At 41.7% G+C, this 19,133-nt stretch overlaps 3 protein-coding genes across 5 annotated transcripts in view; all 3 read left to right on the forward strand.

The window, feature by feature from the left end:
• atad3 (ATPase family AAA domain containing 3) overlaps positions 1 to 19,133 on the forward strand; it is a 166,195-nt gene that overhangs the window by 89,784 nt on the left and 57,278 nt on the right. The gene's annotated exons all lie outside the window — the stretch shown is intronic.
• Positions 383 to 6,751, forward strand: capzb (capping actin protein of muscle Z-line subunit beta). 3 transcript variants are annotated; one of them, XM_033966049.2, is made up of 10 exons: positions 410 to 634; positions 2,810 to 2,899; positions 3,463 to 3,584; positions 3,822 to 3,935; positions 4,016 to 4,157; positions 4,577 to 4,696; positions 4,768 to 4,830; positions 4,927 to 5,003; positions 5,188 to 5,289; positions 5,977 to 6,751. In XM_033966049.2, the coding sequence occupies exons 1-9, from the start codon at positions 632 to 634 to the stop codon at positions 5,279 to 5,281; spliced, it is 825 nt and encodes a 274-aa protein (XP_033821940.1). In that variant the 5' UTR covers positions 410 to 631; the 3' UTR covers positions 5,282 to 5,289; positions 5,977 to 6,751. The 3 variants fall into 3 exon arrangements, with proteins under 3 accessions (XP_033821941.1, XP_033821940.1, XP_033821939.1); XM_033966048.2 differs by having other exon boundaries at positions 4,577 to 4,693; positions 4,765 to 4,830; XM_033966050.2 differs by lacking the exon at positions 5,188 to 5,289 and having other exon boundaries at positions 383 to 634; positions 4,577 to 4,693; positions 4,765 to 4,830.
• celsr2 (cadherin, EGF LAG seven-pass G-type receptor 2) overlaps positions 7,898 to 19,133 on the forward strand; it is a 59,399-nt gene continuing 48,163 nt past the window's right edge. Inside the window, exon 1 of the mRNA XM_055221963.1 lies at positions 7,898 to 11,679. Coding sequence (XP_055077938.1) covers positions 8,136 to 11,679 — 3,544 coding nt within the window. The 5' untranslated portion in view covers positions 7,898 to 8,135. The remainder of the gene's footprint in view (positions 11,680 to 19,133) is intronic.

Here is a 19,133-nt window from a genome sequence, read left to right on the forward strand (position 1 = left end):
ATTGGCTGTTGCAGAGAAATCGCAGTCTGACCCGGACATGTAAGTCCGTGTTATACCGAGATCAGCGACCAGTTTATATGTTTGACAGTAAAGCGAACTCAAACACTTTTATCATTTATATTTATTTACTTATGCGTTTTATGACAAAGACAACCCAGCACCACTATTGGCCTGACAGTAATACTTTTATTAGGTTTATAAGCACATAGGTGTGAGTCTAATTTAATTTGCGAGTAGTCTTTGATGTTTATTTTTCCCCGGCTCTGATAAACATTTCGACCAATTAATGTATGCAGGATCTAATGGTATTAATATATTAACAGAACAGACATAAATAGACAAACAGTGCAGCAGCGCCCCCACAGTCCCAGAGTGCACTGGGGTGCAGATCTGGGCGGGACACGGGCTCTGTTTTGTGACTCCAGCCTGCTTCCTGTAGCCTGCTTGAGGAAGTGGATTCCGCTGACAGGGTTGGGCACAGTGAGGAAGAGGCGAATAAAACATCTAAAAGGGGCAACCAAAAACAACCCAACACGGAATAACCCGTGCAATCACTGCAGGTTTTAGGATTATTGTCATCGGTGAAACCGTGCTTCCGTGACCGCAGAGACAGCCTCAGCCCGCCGCAGACATGGTAAGGGCCGCAGCCGACAGACTGGCTGGAGGGTTTGGTGGGGCTGTCGGCTAATGCTATCAAAGCTAAGTGCTAAGTTTGGCTAAGCAGCGGAGTGGTAACCCGAGAAGCCGAAAGTCAGCAGCAGGTTATCCAAGTATGTGAAATACCCACAAGTATCCCTCACGCCCTCGGCAAAAGTTGTGCACGTTGCACTAGTGCGAATGCGCTCTATGCGTACAAATGTAAAGCTAGTTAGCCAATCGCTAACAGTTAGCAAGCTAGTTGCTCATTATACACAAAGTTACCACAGGATGTTTTGGATTTAACACAAGTTTATTGGACGTGTTGATGTAGCGTTCTTATATAACGCACACTCACACATTTATGGTCCCCTGCACCTTTACGCACCCAGAGGCCAAAATAACCCGCCCGGGTGCCAAGATCTAAATAAAGCCTGCCTGCTTGCTCCAAGTCCTGCACTGTCAAGCTGTCATTCTTCGTGTTTTCGTCTGAGTTTGTATAGTTTAGGCCCGAGGCATAAGGAAACTGTTTGGAACTTTTTCAGTCTTGTTTCTTATGGTCCAGGTTTTGCTGGACATATTCCAAATTGGACTGTAGGCAACATGAAATGGTCAGTTCCTGCAATCGAAATTCTCTTCTCTCTTAACACTGTTTATAAACTCTTGAAGCAGTTCCCATTTGACTCTGGTGGAGCAGCTGGTTTGTGTCCACAGTCACCCTGTCTTCTTATGCACACCTCATCCATCGCTGCTCAGGCTGGGCTCTCTGGGGGTCTCACTGCTGGTCTCTACTGACCCCGGGACTTGTTAGTCCGAGTCAGTGTTTACATGGAGACAGGAGCACTACTAAACACTGTCAGGTGTTTGGGGTAGTACATTGATTCATCAGCTGTTTGAAGTCTCCCCCAGACAGCCAGTGAAATGTCTAAAGAAAACAGGAAACTGCCTGAGGGATGTTGCCAAAAAGTTTCATGTTGAGGCATGGATCTCCTTTTTCATTTGCCTGTGTTTTTTCTGGTGTCACCTCTGCAAAACACCCTTATCAACACATCTAACACTGCCCTTTATATCAGGGATCACAGTGTAATAGTATGATGTGTGCACCATACTTATTTGAAACTGTTTCTTATCTTTTGATATAAACAAACCAAAAACATCTCCTTATATTTTTTCTACATAACAAATGTTTGCTAAGATATTACATTTCCAATTGTAAATTGGGTTTATTTCTCTTATTTTCAAATACCTGCTATGCCACTATTAATGGGAACCATTCCTGTGTATTTTCTGAGATTTCGTGTTGAGACTGGTCTGGCTCCACATTGCTGATGTCTTGCAGTTCAGTGCATGGTTAGAAAAGAGACGCCCCGAGGGAACACTAATATTTGCAGTCTTCCATTTTCAGTTTCTCCCTTTGCCTTCAGGAACATTATACATACAATGACTTCATACATGGTTAGATGTTTGTTTACTCTGAAACTTGCTCAAGTAAGGCATTGAAATTAAAGCAAGGGTCTGGTAAAGAAAAACATTTTATTCAGGAGACACCCTCCACTCTCTATAGCTTCAGTCCAAATGCTTGAATCTTAAATATTTTTCAACGAAAGCACCCTGTTCTTTGGTTTGTAAACATGGCATTGATCATCAGTATTTCAACATTCCAGATTCTTGAAAAATTGAAGCTGTCTGCAGGAGCTTGTCACAAAGACCTGAACCTGTTTTATGTACAGTACAATGAACTTGCATTTTGTATCCATGTAATTGTTACTGCAGTACAACTAACTAGATTATGTGCTATGCAAAGTAGTAGACCACTGCATTCTTTGAGTTGAGCATAGGTAATTTTAAATCTAGCTTTTAATAATGTTTTATTTTCACAAAGACTTCCTTGATTTACTTCCTACCAGGACAGCTTAGTGTAGTCAAACATCTATAGTCAAGTCATGTTCTCTGCCTCTCTCAGTGCTCACATAACTCATGAGTATTAAAGTACACAGCAGGGCGCCTGCATCTGTTCCAAAGCATTATTCTTTAATGGACCAGTGTTACACATTTAAAACATATGTGCAAATGGTTTTTGAAATGAATTTGAGATGTTGGCAGTGACCGTATCTCACAGACTGTTTAAGGTGTATATTTTGCTCTTTATATTGTTTATGTTGTTGTGTTTCAGACTGATCCACAGCTGGACTGTGCCCTGGATCTGATGAGGCGTCTGCCTCCTCAGCAGATCGAGAAGAACCTCAGTGACCTCATCGACTTGGTGAGTGTCGAACATTTTAGACAGTCACTCAATTCAACTGACACATTCTCACACACCTGTTACCCACCAGCTCGGTCACTCACTGATTTTACTTTGAAGAATTTAACCAATATTATTTTGGGCTGCTGTTTAAGGGATTTGCCAGGCAAAGTTAAAAATTTTTTTAATTCAAAATTGAGAACTAGATTATAGAGAATATGTGATTTGTACCTCTAAGAATATATAATACCTGCATAACTGTGGCCACACAATATTACAAATATTACATTATGTTCTAATTTCTGTATAGTATTAACCTCTTAGGCACTTTTTATAATGACATCTTGACTGACCTTTATTCCTCTACTGACATAAGACGCCTCTTTAAAACAATGCCACTGATTTACACTTCAGCATTGTTCTATCCCTAGCACATCCTGACCTACTAAAGTATATTTTATTCACCAAAAGTGTGCAGAACACAGCCTGTTTCTCTAGTATTTGTGAGGACAAACCTGTATTACATGCATTTAAAGTTAATAATTGTATTTAAAATGATACATCTTTTTCTCTCATTATACCAGGTGCCCAGTCTGTGTGAGGATCTGCTCTCCTCCGTGGACCAGCCCCTGAAGATTGCCAGAGATAAACATGTGGGAAAAGACTACCTTCTGTGTGACTACAATCGAGATGGCGACTCCTACAGGTAGAGAATGACATCTGCAGTCTAATATAGACAGATAATTTTGTTATTTGACTGACTCAACTTTGTCTGCTTATGAATTTTAAAGTCACTAACTCAGAGGAAGACGAAATTAAATCTGTCAACTGGACAAACCGTCATCCAAGCCGCTTCTTCAGAACTGAAGAAGCGGCTTGGAAAAAGTCAGGAAAATAATATTTTTATATTAACTGTCTAATTGTATTTTTTTTAACTTGTTAGATCCCCGTGGAGTAATAAGTATGATCCTCCCATTGAGGATGGTGCGATGCCATCTGTTCGCCTGAGGAAACTGGAGGTAGAGGCAAACAATGCCTTTGACCAGTACAGAGATCTGTGAGTCTGCTGGAGTTTGATACCTCATATTACTGTTAAATATTTCATGGTCTAAATGTAGTATATTTGTGTTGTTTCAGGTACTTTGAGGGGGGTGTGTCCTCTGTGTACCTCTGGGATTTGGAGCATGGCTTCGCAGGCGTTATTCTCATCAAGAAAGCGGGCGACGGCTCCAAGAAGATCAAAGGGTGCTGGGACTCCATCCATGTGGTGGAGGTGCAGGTGGGAGCACATGGCTAACAGATAATACTGAATTTTGAAAATGACCTTACCTAGACTTGGAAGATATATTATCTGTTTGGCTGTGGAGGTAATGTCATTATCTCTACTCAGTTAACGCCAGAAGGAGGCACAAGAAATCATTATTGGTAAAGGCTGAATAATATTTTTTGTAATACATTATTTGTATGGCATTAGTTTTAAATTTGCCGCTTCAGACATTCAATAGACATTTCTTAATAGGTAATAGTTTACTTAATGAAACCTGTCAGATTGAGTTTAGGGTGCGGATCTGGGTGTTGGTATTAGGGCAAATTAAATTCTGCAACAAGGCCTTTTTATGCCTCAATGTTTATTATTTTGTACATGTATATTATGAATCTTATATATTATGCATCTTTTTTCCTCACATTTTTGTGCAGGAGAAGTCTAGCGGCCGTACTGCACATTACAAACTCACCTCCACTGTCATGCTCTGGCTTCAGACAACCAAGTCCACCTCTGGTACCATGAATCTGGGTGGCAGCCTCACACGACAGGTTTGGAGTCAGTCCCCATTACTGCTTCATTCAACCTTGTGACCACTTTTAAAAGTTTGTTTTTGTTACAGATGGAAAAAGATGAAACAGTTGGAGAATCCTCACCTCACATTGCTAACATTGGCCGCCTTGTTGAAGTGAGTATTTTGTTTTATTTCTTATTAATTAATCAAATAGCTAGTTGTTTTCATACTGCTCGCTTGTGATAAACAACTGTCTCTGTTTGATTTCAGGACATGGAGAATAAGATCCGCTCTACACTGAATGAAATCTACTTTGGGAAGACTAAAGACATCGTCAGTGGCCTAAGGTATAGTCCACTTTTGAAGTTGCTCTTCAAAAGTGTGATTCTTCTGCTGAATACCTGTTTACAGCTACTCTGTATAAATGTGGCCGGCTCAGTTACTACATATATTATATTACATATTTTCTTTAGTCTCACTCCTTCTGTTTTACCCCCGTCTTTCCTCTGACCCCCATTTTCACCTCTCCAGATCTATTGAGTCTTTGCCCGATAATCAAAAGTACAGGCAGCTCCAGAAGGAGCTGTCACAGGTCCTCACCCAGCGTCAGATCTTCATTGACTAGGTTCAGAGGTACAGCTGGTCATGGAACGCCTCAGGATATGTGTGTGAAAATGATTGCTTACATACTACTCAAACCATCCCGTTTTAGTCATTCTGTTATTCTAATGGTTTAAACTGAGTTTGATTTCAGAACTTGGTTGTTTAGAAGGAAATTGTGAGATAGATTTTGATAGCTTAGAAAAAAGATAGTGTTAATATTGATACATAATCTAAACAGAATTAACCCTTATGTCAGGATAGATGTGTTCCTGGTATAACCATATTAACAGTTGCACTGCATGTTTTTAGCTTTTGTTTGAATTATAAAATATCTCTACTGTCTTGTTACTTCTGCTTTTATGTGCAGAGACATGCTAAGTTTACACACCGTGTCACACTTGCAGGAACTGCTAGGTTGTTTAACTGCAGTGTTTTTGTATAGCAGTGTTTGAGTGTAGGTTCAGTTTCATCTACTCCTGAAGCAAATAAAACTGCTCTTGGAGCAGATGAAAAATGTAGCTTAAACACATGGTTTGATGCATGAATTGTTTATGTTCTTATAAATTGCCTGGTTTTCCAACCTTGTGTCCCCCTTCAATTTTACTTACACACACTGTGGTGGTGTTCTGAAAGATTTTTTTCAATGCATTTTGTCTAATATTTAAATATTTTTTTACTTCTAAGTATGTAATTTTGTAATTGCCCTCTGTGTTACAGGAGCGTTACACCTCTGGCCGATAAGCCAATCCAGACTTCTCTGAGGAACGACCTGCTGGAGGCATTCAAGCAAAGGCAGCAGCCGTAGAAGAATCCCCTCTGTTCTGTTCTTTGTCTGCTCCTCTCTTGTTCAGCCAATGTTTCTGTTTGTCATCTCCCTCCATGTCTGTTTCAGTGCTGCACTCTTCATTTATTTGTGGGGGGAAAAAAAGGAGAAAATGCTTAGCTTTTTATTTGTTTTTTGTTGAATTTGTTGCCATGAAGCCATTCACTCACTCACCTGTCTTCCTTCCTTAATCTGAATATTAAGATAGTATTACATGATAATCTTTGCAGTGTGAGGGCCACTGTAGTTATAATCCCTAATAGTGGATTTAGATGCTCTGTTTTTGTCAAACACATCAGATTAATTTACTGCACCTTTTTGCCTATAGCACCCTCTAATATATTTGTATAATATCTTAATATGTCAGTGTATCTTTTATCTGAAAAAGGTGCAGAAGTCATCACATGGGGTCAGCTGTTGTATTGTCTCCCCTCACTGTATAATAATAATACCTAGTCAGTTCACTCCTCCGGTCCGACTCATCCCACTCATATCTCATCACTTATGTCTTTATTGGGGGTCACAGTTTGTCTTTATGTCTCAGTGGAAACCTTTGTTTCCATTTTGGGGAGTCTTTTGTTGAATTTTTGTTTTTTGTTTTTATTTTGTAAAGCTTATGATTGATATTGTATTAGAGCCTCCAGCAACAATAAAAACTGTAAAAAGCTACTTCTGTATCTTGTTTTTTTCCCTCTATTTTCTTTAATTTGAATTTGAGGGCAGTTCTTTTGTGCTTATACATTCTTCTTGAGATATTTTATTTTTAATTGTCTATCTTTTTCAATTTGAGTTATTCTTCATTTTATCACTTATCACAACCAACTCCACTGCATTTTTAGTAATAATCATGAGATTATTATTGGCAGTATCACACAGCAATTTTTATGTTGCAAAAATGGTAACAGTTGAGATTTATTTTTTTTTCCTTCCGGTTGATTGCAAAGACTTTATACACCCAAGATTTTTCCCATAGTTATGTTTTCAAAGGACAATCCTCCATTGGAAATATACATATGAAAGACTGAAATGCAAAGGGACTTGGATCTGTAAACTTAGTCTAAGTGCAGCCGTCAAAACAAAGGAGCGATGTCATGCATGCATTCAACTCTTCAGTTATATAGGCCCAGTTACCACACTTGACTAATCATTACTTTTTAGTTTGGTCTGATGTGTGGTAAACATTTGACCACAAGGGGTCAGTAGCGCTCCACCAAACTTTACAACATCAAATTATAGTGGACCAGGACACAATTCTGAAATTATTCTGATCTGAATTGAATATAGGAAAATTTAAGGAAAAACTATGGCCCTACCTAAATATGAGTACAATGGGTTGTTGAATATGATATGACTGCAAATAAGTAGCTGTAGGATGCGTGACCTGGTTTCAAAGAGGTCACGCTCTTGAATCTGAAAAACAAAAAACAAAAAATGTGATGGTCTTTCTGGGTTTAGTGACTGACCCTTTGTGCTTAACATGTAAACATATTTTTCTTTTTGATTAATGCATTGTGCTGGTGAGGGGTAGACCACAGTAATTTCCCATGGTTCATGATGAGGCTGAAACAGTGAATGTTTAATGAATGGGCTGATCTGTACTGCGTTCGTTTTGTATGCTGATAATAAATGAAGCTTTCAGGAAGTTAGCATTTATTTCCTCTGGCGGAGACTTGACAGCGGCCGGACCCCTGGCAGAGTTGTTTTCCTCCCTCCTCTTCTTCTGTTCGGCCCCTGCCTCCTGCGCTCTCCCGTTTCAGGTTTATGTTAATGAGGCGACGCGAGGCTCGGGGGCAGCGCGAGGAGAAGCCATTTTTTGTCATTCAGCGGAGTTGCGCGCACGGAGCGGAGGTCTGTCGGCTGTTGCTGTGTTCAGTGAGAGTGTGTGAGCGTTTTGAGTAAGGTTACTCATAGAAACACGGCTAAAATAGCGGAGATAAGTGCGTCCGTGCCAAAGCATGGATACGAATAAACAAAAGGAAACTTACAGACGGAAAGTTTAACCCGGAGGATCAGTGGCAGAGCTTTCCAAAGTGGACACAAAGTGAGGAGCGAGATGCACTTCTTTAAATGGGATTTGTTGTTGTTTTTTCTTTGCTGTAAAGTACTTCCAGTGGTGCACTGCTTCACCGTTCACATCAGCGAGGATGCGGGGCCAAGGACAGTGGTGTCCGGTGTGGAGCAGGACGCGAGATGCACTTTGGACCAAGTGCTTGCTCCTAAATTCACAGAGCGCTTTTTGGACACGGACTCATCACGGGGTATTGTGTTTATCACGGACTTTGTAAAGTGCTCTTGGCTGCGCTCCAACCCGTTTACGGTGTACACTGTGTGGGATTGTGCGGACCTCTCCTCCGGCTATAGGCACCTAGTGACCAGTCAGTGGGACGTGTATGTTCACGGCAGGAACTGTTCAAATAAACGCACTAAACCTCAATGGGACATGGAGGTACTCAGTTTGTTCATAGGCCACAGACACCAACATCGCACCGAATGCCACCAGGCGGACTCTGCTCTGTTCCCCGTGGGGGGTCTTGTGCCGGGACTCCTCCACAGATGCAGAGTGACCAACACCAGGGACTTCTACTTGTCTGAGGGTAACTTGTTTGTGTCTGAGACTCTGTGCTGGCTTCAGGACTCTCTGTTTGAATTAGATCTGCTATGTGACATTGAGAAGGACTTTAAAGTTAGTCCTGTGTCCATCCACTGGCGCGTGGGGCAGGGCCCCTTTAGACAGGAGCATCTGTCCCAGCTCTTAGAGAAGGCAGCTCAGTCTGATTCAGGGATAGTGAGCCGTAGTGGGAGGAGGAGGAGAAGCATCAACAGCAGCCCCCAGTTCCAGCCCCCAATGTACCAAGTGTCTGTGTCTGAGAACAAGCCGGCCGGGGCTCCTGTGGTGGTTTTGAAAGCTGTGGACATGGATGAGGGGGAGGCAGGGCGCTTGGAGTACTTTATTGAGGCTCTCTTTGATAGTCGCTCTAATAACCTGTTTGCTGTTGACCAGGCCTCTGGGGCTGTATCCACTGTGGATGTGTTAGATAGAGAGACAAAGGACACTCATGTGTTTCGTGTGACTGCAGTGGACCACGGCACACCACGCCGCACAGCTATGGCCACACTGACCATCACAGTCAGTGACACCAATGATCATGATCCTGTGTTTGAGCAGCAGGACTACAAGGAGAGTATAAGGGAAAATCTAGAAATAGGCTATGAAGTTTTAACTGTGAGAGCTACAGACGGTGATGCACCAGTAAATGGTAACATCCTGTATCACATTATTAACAGTAATGGCACTAATGATGTGTTTGAGATTGACTCCAGGTCTGGTGTGATCCGCACCAAAGGCCTCGTGGACAGAGAGGAGGTAGACTCATATTTACTCATAGTAGAGGCCAATGACCAGGGTCGTGACCCTGGGCCACGCAGTGCCACTGCCACAGTGCACATTGTGGTGGAAGACGATAATGATAATGCCCCTCAGTTCAGTGAGAAGCGCTACGTTGTGCAGGTGCCAGAGGACATGAACCCCAACACTGAGATCCTGCAGGTTACCGCCACTGACCAGGATCGAGGAAGCAATGCTATGGTGCACTTCAGCATCATGAGTGGCAACACCAGAGGCCAATTCTACATTGATGCTCAAACGGGCAAAATGGACCTGGTCAGTCACCTGGACTATGAAGCCAACAAGGAATACACTCTGAGGATCAGGGCTCAGGATGGGGGCCGTCCTCCTCTGTCTAACATCAGTGGGCTGGTGACAGTTCAAGTGTTAGATGTGAATGATAATGCACCTATTTTTGTCAGCACCCCCTTCCAGGCCACTGTACTGGAGAACGTGCCACTGGGATACTCCATCATACACATCCAAGCTGTGGACGCAGACTCCGGGGACAACTCCAGACTGGAGTATCGCCTCACAGAGACCACTCCAAACTTCCCCTTCAGCATCAACAACAGCACCGGCTGGATCGTGGTAGCTGCCGAGCTGGACAGAGAGAGTGTGGACTTTTACAATTTTGGAGTTGAAGCCCGGGACCATGGGTACCCTGTGATGTCCTCCTCTGCGAGCATCAGTATGACTATTCTAGATGTCAATGACAACAACCCTGAGTTTACCCAGAAAGCTTATTACATGCGGCTGAACGAGGATGCGGCCGTTGGGACTAGCGTAGTGACAGTGTCAGCTGTGGACCAGGACATCAATAGTGTAGTGACGTATCAGATATCCAGCGGAAACACCCGCAACAGGTTCTCCATCACCAGTCAAAGTGGCGGAGGACTGATCACTCTGGCCCTGCCTTTAGATTATAAACTGGAGCGGCAGTACATGCTCACGGTCACCGCCAGCGATGGCACACGCTTTGATACAGCCAAAGTGTTTGTGAATGTGACAGACGCCAACACTCACAGACCCGTGTTTCAGAGCTCTCACTACACTGTCAACATCAATGAGGACCGGCCCATGGGCACCACTGTGGTCATCATCAGCGCCACAGACGATGACACTGGGGAAAATGCTCGCATCACATACTTCATGGATGACAGCATCCCTCAGTTTGACATTGACCAGGACACAGGCGCTGTGACCACTCAAATGGAGCTGGACTATGAAGACCAGGTTTCATACACTCTGGCCATCACAGCTCGAGACAACGGCATCCCACAGAAGTCTGACACCACATATCTCGAGATTCTGGTTAATGATGTGAATGATAACGCTCCCCGCTTCCTTAGAGATCACTATGTGGGTTCTGTTATGGAGGATGTGCCGCTCTACACTAGTGTGGTCCAGGTGTCCGCCACGGACAGAGACTCAGGGCTCAATGGACGCGTCTTCTACACTTTTCAGGGAGGAGATGATGGGGATGGAGACTTTATCATTGAGTCCACTTCAGGTATTATCCGAACTCTGCGCAGGCTGGACAGAGAAAATGTGCACGTTTACAGCCTGCAGGCTTATGCTGTGGATAAAGGACATCCAGCTTTAAGAACAGCCATAAACATCCAAGTGACAATCTTAGATGTGAATGACAACCCCCCTGTGTTTGAAAAAGATGAGTTTGACATTTTTGTGGAGGAGAATAGCCCTATAGGTGTAGCAGTAGCACATGTGTCTGCCACTGACCCAGACGAGGGGAGTAACGCACAGATCATGTATCAGATAGTGGAGGGGAACATCCCAGAGGTTTTTCAGCTGGATATTTTCTCTGGTGAACTAACCGCATTAATAGACCTGGATTATGAGGTCAGAAATGAGTACATCATTGTAGTACAGGCCACCTCCGCCCCCCTGGTCAGTCGCGCCACTGTCCACATCAAACTAGTGGACAAAAACGACAACATCCCTGTCCTGAAAAACTTCCAAATCATCTTTAACAATTATGTCACAGACAAATCCAGCAGTTTTCCCACAGGAGTGATCGGCCGCATCCCCGCTTATGACCCTGATGTGTCAGACCAGCTTCTGTACAAGTTTGAAACCGGGAATGAGTTGAATTTAGTGCTGTTGAACCACACAACAGGGGAGATCCAGCTGAGCGAAGCGCTAGACAACAACAGGCCCCTGGAGGCTTCCATGAGGATCTCTGTGTCTGGTAAGTCTATTTAAATAATTATTACATCATTGTTACTAGCATTACTAATAGGGGCAACACTCTCCTCCCATATCTATTGCACAATTACTTTTCCACTTCACTTCCCTGGATAATGTAGCAGTGATAACTCCAATATGTCTGGTTACACAGTCATTTCTCAAGTAATTTCTCCCTAATAGTTATTCATGAGGCTAACATACAATGGAGTCTATCATTGTCTCTGTCTAGCTCAATCAAAAAGGTAATTTGTTCTGCGTAGTCAGATTCTGTAATGTTGTTGGACCCCTAATTAGTGAAGTAAATTGTACACACAAGTCTGATTTGGCTCTGCCTATTGTGGAGATTTAAATAAGCACTTGTCTGTGCATGTCTGCTTCCTGTTGCCTTCACACACTCCAGTGAGCAGGCTGATACCCATCACCGCTCCCCCCATTCCCCCTACCCGCCATATACAATGAAAGGCCTAATTCAATTACAGCTTGTTTTTACAGTCACAAGTGAGTCTGCGTTGTTGCTGTCTTTTTGGCTAGTTGTTGTGTTATCTGATGAAAGGTTGCAATGTGCTGGCTGATGTGGAGATGATGGTGTTCAATGGAGAATTGGGCACAACTTCTTAAGCTATGGTGCAGGTGCCACTGTTTGTAGTACACCAGCTATGTTTGTTATATGTGAAAACATATAACAGCTACTTCTTTACTTTATTGCTAGTATTGACTTGAGTAAATTATGGGTTAATCCCCTGTTTGATCATGGTTTTGTTGCTTTATTGGCTTGCAGAATGATTATGACGGAAAACACAAAATCTTGGATTAGTTATAGTTTGGGCTTGGTTCAGCTGGTTAAATTGGGAAAGCACTGAATTTTGTGACGCTGATCAGTATTTAACATGTGTACTTTTTCTTTGCACTACTGGAAATATTTTGGTATTTTTTGGGGAATATAATAAGATTTCAGCTTTAAAAGGTTAAATCAATCACTTCTTTGACTCTTTATAGATGCAAAGTACTAAAGTGTTTCATTCTGCTGCTTGTATATTGTAGCTTATCTTTTTTTTTTCAATATTGTACATTTAGAATATTTTTTGTGAGGTAATCCTGCTTTAGGGTTATTGTGTCAGTAACATAAATGAGTTTATAGTAATATAATTTATCGTCTATATTTTCTTCATCAATATACCGCACATCAAAATTTATTACTGTTACAGGCCTACTAAACAGTTCAAATCCTCATCTCACTGTTTAAACTATTTTACCAACTTCATTTTTTTGTGCTCAGCAATTTGATGCACCCCTTGTCAGCCTCTCTGATTCAACCCCTCTGCAAGTTTTAAATTACCACTTATAATTCCCAGCATGTTTAGTTCAACGTGTCGGCACAAATTGTACTTTTATTGCTCTTAAAATGTGACTCAACTTGAATTGCTGAGTATATGTCGTCACTCTCTCTGTTGGAGTTTTTGATGCTGTGTGATTTGCTATAATTCTGTTCTGTCTTTGACCTTGGCACCGCCTCAGAGGGAGCAGTGGGGACTGGGGATCTTAATAAGAAGTCAAGGTTGGAAGACAGACAAAGGCTTGCAAATCAGTAGTGGCTATAGGAGGCTTAAGACTACATTGATTGGACAAAATGACATGGTAGAGGTGATTGACAGTTTTAAGTACATTCCAGTTTGCTGACGTTGAAAAGCTGTTCGTATTAGGCTGGCGTGGGCAGTCCTCATGGTCGATTTGAGTTGTGGTTTAGCCCTGGCGAAGAACAATAGTGAACAGTCGATTAGGGCTGAGCTCATCCTGGGACGCAGAGAGCTAGAGGTAACAGCTGGAGCTCCTCCGTGGACCAATTAGAGGCAGAGTCTCCCCACGCGCCCCGCACCTGCTAGGGTATATGTGTCAGCACCCCTGCAGGACACAGGATGGAGATGGAGGGGGGAGACGGAGGAGTGGGGGAGGGTTAAAAACTGGTATTATTAAGTAAAGCAGAACTATGAGTTAACTACTGGGTTGTACAATGAAATCTGTTAGTTTAACGTAAATACTAAATACTATTTAAAGGTGCATTAATGTAACATCTCCACCTACTACTTGTCTTCATGGAGATGTAATTGCATTTTTACGTTGAGAGAGGTTGTCTCTCCTCAGATCTGACCTGTAATATGTAACCATTGAGATAGATATGTTTAATACCGTATTGTGAAATATCCCAGAAAAAGCAATAATATCGCCTCGGAAACAAGCACATAACATGCCCTCCACCAGAAAAGTCAGAAATAGTGGTCCTTTTTTTTTGCTGCTTAAACTTAACATGAGCTGACTTAATTTTGTTCACCTGTTGCAATCATGGGCATCATTTGTTTACTGAGGCCTGTACCAAAAATGTACCTTCTGAAAGTTCCTTGGGTAGCAGCTATTGAACAGCCAATCAACAGGTCCCTTTGTGGAGAGGTTTAACTAAATTTTCTTTATCGCCCATTGTACCATTAATCAATCCCTATTAAATGTTAACGCAGCTACACGGCTTAATGATAAAATTGCAAAGTTTTCTCCAATCCATGAAAAAATATCTTGTCATTCCATGCTTAAGGAATATTCAATGGTACAGTTATAAAAGGGATAAATGGGAGCTAAAGAGAAGGGCATAGGCTTTAGATGCTGCTGACCCCAATTTCCAAAGGCTTCTACCTCCAGAGACCTCCCAAGTCCTCACCATTATCTTGGTTTTTATGCTGCCGTTTAAGAGGCCCCTTATATGGACAATTTTTGACAAGGACTATTGTATACATGATTAACAGCATTTCTGAGCACGCCTCTCCACTGGGCAATGAGTGAAATGAGACAATGTACTGGCCACACTTTGATCTTGCACCATGGACTTTCTTTGCGATTTACTAAACTCTTGAAAAGTAACACATGTTTTAATGATCTGAAAAAAATCAAGATGTATTACTTTTTTCCCTTATTCTTAAAATCATAGGATTTCAATTTATTTTATTTGTATAACTTTAACAGCCCTATGCTTGGTTAAGTTTTGAATGGTGTATCAGAGAGGGCATCTGGCATAACACCAAATTTTTAGCATTTTACAGTTCACATTTGAGTATTTTCTTAATGTGCCCTTAAATCTTTTAACAGTAATCTGTACAAGCAATTCAACAACATTCACAAATCTGATCATTACTCATACAGTGAATGATATTTCAACACCAATTTATTCCATTTTAGTTGTTCCTTATTATTCCCCATGAAATCTACACAAAGACATTTTTGCTTTGACCTTGATGAGATTCAACAAGATCAGTCCTGTGATGGAGGGAGTGGTGCATGATGTCATAAAGTGCTAAAATTTTACAGATCTGCCTCCTCTACTTCCTTAGTGTTTTAATCAGAGAAATGTCCATAGCCAGTAAACAAGACCTATTTACTTGATAAACATAATTACAGACTGGTTTAATACCATAGCATTGTTAATCAGCCCAGAGTCAAAATCATACAGAAATTCGTAGTCCACATTACCCACATAGCTCTACTGTCTTATTCTATGCCGTCTAGAGCGTGTACAGGCATAAATTAGTGATCATATCTGTATTTCATGTATTGGGGAAGACGAGTCGCCATTTTGAATTTATAGTGGATACTGTGCGGAAAGGAAAGGTACACAGTTGAAGAGAGATGATAATTACAGTGTTATTGTATCTGATATTCTCATAAAGAGTTGTGTGTGGAGTGACTGGTGGCTGGCGGCTGCAGGATTAGATTAGCTCCTTCCGTGTGTCTGGGATCTGTCAGGCCAGTGTTGACATACGCTGAGCTGGTCTACTGTTTTCAGACAAGCGTGAGCCTGCATTAATAGGTGTTTGCATATAAGGGCACAGATTCTTCTGCCTGTATGCCTTTCATCCTAAGCTGCAGTAGGTTTCATATGGGAACTAGAGCTAATCCAGCATTAGCCACACCATCCTTTTACCCGCTTCACACAGCAGCCCCTGTGGCGTGTACTTGTGCTTATAGACCTATTGTAATGGGGGAAAAAAAGATTTTGCAGTGAATTCAATTTCAATGAAGATTCATTTGTTTGTAATTGTCAGTGATAAGCTTCGGACTGAAATAAGTAAAACAGCTTGTACCAATTAGAGTTATGGATTGAACTCTTAAACAAATATTATTGTTTTTAATATTTACAGTTTCTTGATTCCACAATGACTAGTGCCTTAACAGAGGTAACCAATAGTGTCATTTCCAGTGGCCCGGGTGCTTGGTGCCGCCTTGGCATGGAACAGTTGGGTGGGGGCACCCCGCATCAGGGAGCATTTCCATTACAGCGGCCCAAGCTGCTTTTGGGCATGACACAGGTCTAGCAAGACACACCCAAAGGCACGACGTAGGAGCCTCGTGGTGTTGCATCAACAGAGATGAACAGTGGCACAAAAGTGAGATGATTTTATGTGTATCATGCTTCTGTTTGTCAACACATCCAAACTGCAACAGAAGACAGTGATTTCCATCACTGAGCGCCTAAAGCAGACACAACTACAAATACGGGAATTCAGATTGTTCCTGCTAAGTACCATAACGATACACAGATGGTGCCATGAAAGGATACTTTTGTTGCCATTTTATAAATGCTTTTTCATCCAAGAAATGTCCATCCTTTCAAGATTTGCACTATTTATGTTTGCAAGACGTGCGCAGCTATTGTCGCGCTGCTCCTCCTCCAATGGCTGTGTTGGGGCGTGACGAGCACCACCCCTTGGTCCCAGGTCCCAAGCGTTCCAGACTCCTTTGGAAGGAGTACCTCTAGTGGTCAGCTTTGGACCCCTAAAAGGGGGAGGTAGGATTGCTTTATGCAGCACTGTACCGCCCTGCACCGGCCCTATGGAAACAAGACTAATGTCTTGATTGATCTTGGACTGCTATTTAATGGTTTTGCAACATTTTATTTTATTTACACTACTCTTTGTTCATAGGTCTCTTAAAATGTAAGTTTTGCCAAACAATGAATACACTATTCTACATGGATCTGTACATATTTACCCATCATACTGTATTTTCAGCTCATTTTAAAATGCAAACAGCATCCCGAGGTAAGATCAGAATATAGGAATCACAGCCACGCCACAGCCTTAGCTTGTCTTTTATTCAATGCCTATTTTTGTAAAAAATGTCAGAGCAGAGATGAAAAAGTGTGTGTGTGAATAATGATGGTTGTTTGATTCAGATCACATCACACTGCAGGTTGTGGAGATGCTCAGATAATACAGCGCGTGTTTTCAGTCAGCACAAATCGCCCTTCAGAGTGCTTCTGGAGTGGTCCATGATGTACCAAGGTTAGATTAGTTTGCCCTCTTCTCCACAGCAAGCAACTGTGTCGAGGAAAGGATTTGAAGGAGATGACTGTTTACAGAATACGTATGATGGAGGGAAAGGTCAAGGGTCAAGGTGAATGTGATTTGCAGCAAGCCCCCATGTGAAGATGGACATAATGATTTTTGTTCTTTAATTGGCTATATAGGTTTTGTTTTGATGCATGAAATAGTTCATTAAAGAGTAATCCACAAATTATCTTTGACTATCTTAATGTGTTTTTAAGAAAATTTGGAACAAAAATACAGATTCTAGCATTCTCTGTTTGAATCCAGGAGTTTTAACATAGTGTCCCTATATGTCCTCTGTCTAACAGCAGGTCTGTTATTTTAACAAATTTTGAAGCACGATACACTTCTACAGAGATATACTGCACTAAATGATAATATTGAAACTGCTTTATGCCACTGAAGCAAAAACAATAAAGCAGGATGATCTTAGTAAACACATGTTTAAATATACAGTATCATTAAAATGCATGAGCTGCAACAAATAAATAGTAGAATGAAACTATAATTAGCCAATTATGTAACTATAATTTATTGAACAATAAGAAGCAATTATCCATCAATGCTATCTGCAGCTCTATAATGGAATTCTTGGATGTCTTTTACCTGACCCTTTATACCCTGCCAGCCAACTTAGCAACTGCTTCTTTTGCTAAAACTGCTGGCTCAATAGCAACTTGAATAGATCGGTCTCTTTGCTCCATCACACATTTTACACAGACATTCACAGTTTGCATAATTCAATTAACAGTCTAATAAAACTCTTTGGTTGGACTTTCTCAGGGAATCAAAGCTGATTTTTATGTAACTCTTCCCATCACATTTCTCCTGCCTGTGTATGTGTGTCCATGCAACAGCTGGAGCTGTCTGATTGCTTGGTTTTGCGATGTAATTATTTCACTCAAGCGTGCTCCTTTCTATCTACCTTCTTCTGTGTTGTTTTATGCTTGATGAATTTCTGTTTCAAAGTCAGAGAAGCTTGTTGTGCGCTTCTTTCACTCACCCTCGCCTCCCTGCACAACGTTAGTCACACTTTGCAAGAATGTCCATCGCGGCTTTTTAAATGTCACCTTCAACCTTGATACTGTTTTTCTTCTCTCTTCCTTTCTCTCCCCTGTCACCGCTGCCCATTTTCCTCCTATCTCCCTTGTTCTATAGCGCTAACCTCTTCCACCCTCCCATCATTTCAAGCCCCTCTCGCCACTACTCTTAGCCCCCCTTACCCCACCCTCTGACTACTCTCTCCCTCCCCTGTGAAAAGGAAGAATGCCTAAGAGAAATGCTTTGTTAGGCGCCCAGTTGTCATGGAGAAGCCAGCAATGCCTGAGAAATTCCTGGTGGGTGGGGACGACTGGGTAAGGTCCCTTTTGTGGATGGGATGGGGGAGAGGGAGGGGGAGGGGTGGACACATGAAGTTTTGAAGAGAAACTGTCCCACTGCTACATGATGCACTGTAGGCCCCAGCCCATAGTTGTAACTCTATTTGTTGGGATGGCAATATTGGTCATCTTTTCGTATTATGGCAAAAGTAATTTTTTCCCTCATGTTGGTCATTTCAAATTTTGTTCAATTCAGTGGTATTGTTTCTTATTAAAAATAATATTACTTTTAATAGTAATATTTTTGATCAAATTAAAACAGTAATTAAATTAAAACTATGTTAATTTCCTGGCCCTAAATGTGACTGTCATTTGTATTAAATCACATTTTGAACCAGAACTTGTAATAAAACAAGTTATCTGCATTATTGTTTCAGATTTGGATGTAGTGCCTTATCTTCTATGTTTATCATTAATAAATCCACACTCCATTCATATTGTTATCACATCAATATTGCATGTTCTAATGTTGTGCTTCTTAGAGAGAAACTTTTTGATGAAGTTTAATTTTGCATGTCTTGACCCTTGAGCACTCTTCCTTTCACCCCTGTACACCTGCATTTGAAAAGTGCAAGGCAATGTGATAGTGTTGTGCTAAAGCTCAGGGATTTGAGACAGAGATGCGCTCTATAGGTGTCTGGTTTCTTGCTGCTGGCTGCTTTCAGAAGATCTCGGTGCGACAGGGTATAGAGTGGTGTGGGATGACCTCA

This window comes from Periophthalmus magnuspinnatus, chromosome 5 (assembly GCF_009829125.3).
Source record: "Periophthalmus magnuspinnatus isolate fPerMag1 chromosome 5, fPerMag1.2.pri, whole genome shotgun sequence".
In the NCBI taxonomy this organism is placed as follows: Eukaryota; Metazoa; Chordata; class Actinopteri; order Gobiiformes; family Gobiidae; genus Periophthalmus; species Periophthalmus magnuspinnatus.

Excerpts from the sequence above, each read along its gene's own strand:
- capzb (XM_033966049.2), top strand. Across the intron at positions 2,900-3,462 it reads TCAGTGACCTCATCGACTTG|GTGCCCAGTCTGTGTGAGGA; the intron begins GTGAGTGTCGAA and ends TCATTATACCAG. Across the intron at positions 4,158-4,576 it reads TCCATGTGGTGGAGGTGCAG|GAGAAGTCTAGCGGCCGTAC; the intron begins GTGGGAGCACAT and ends ATTTTTGTGCAG.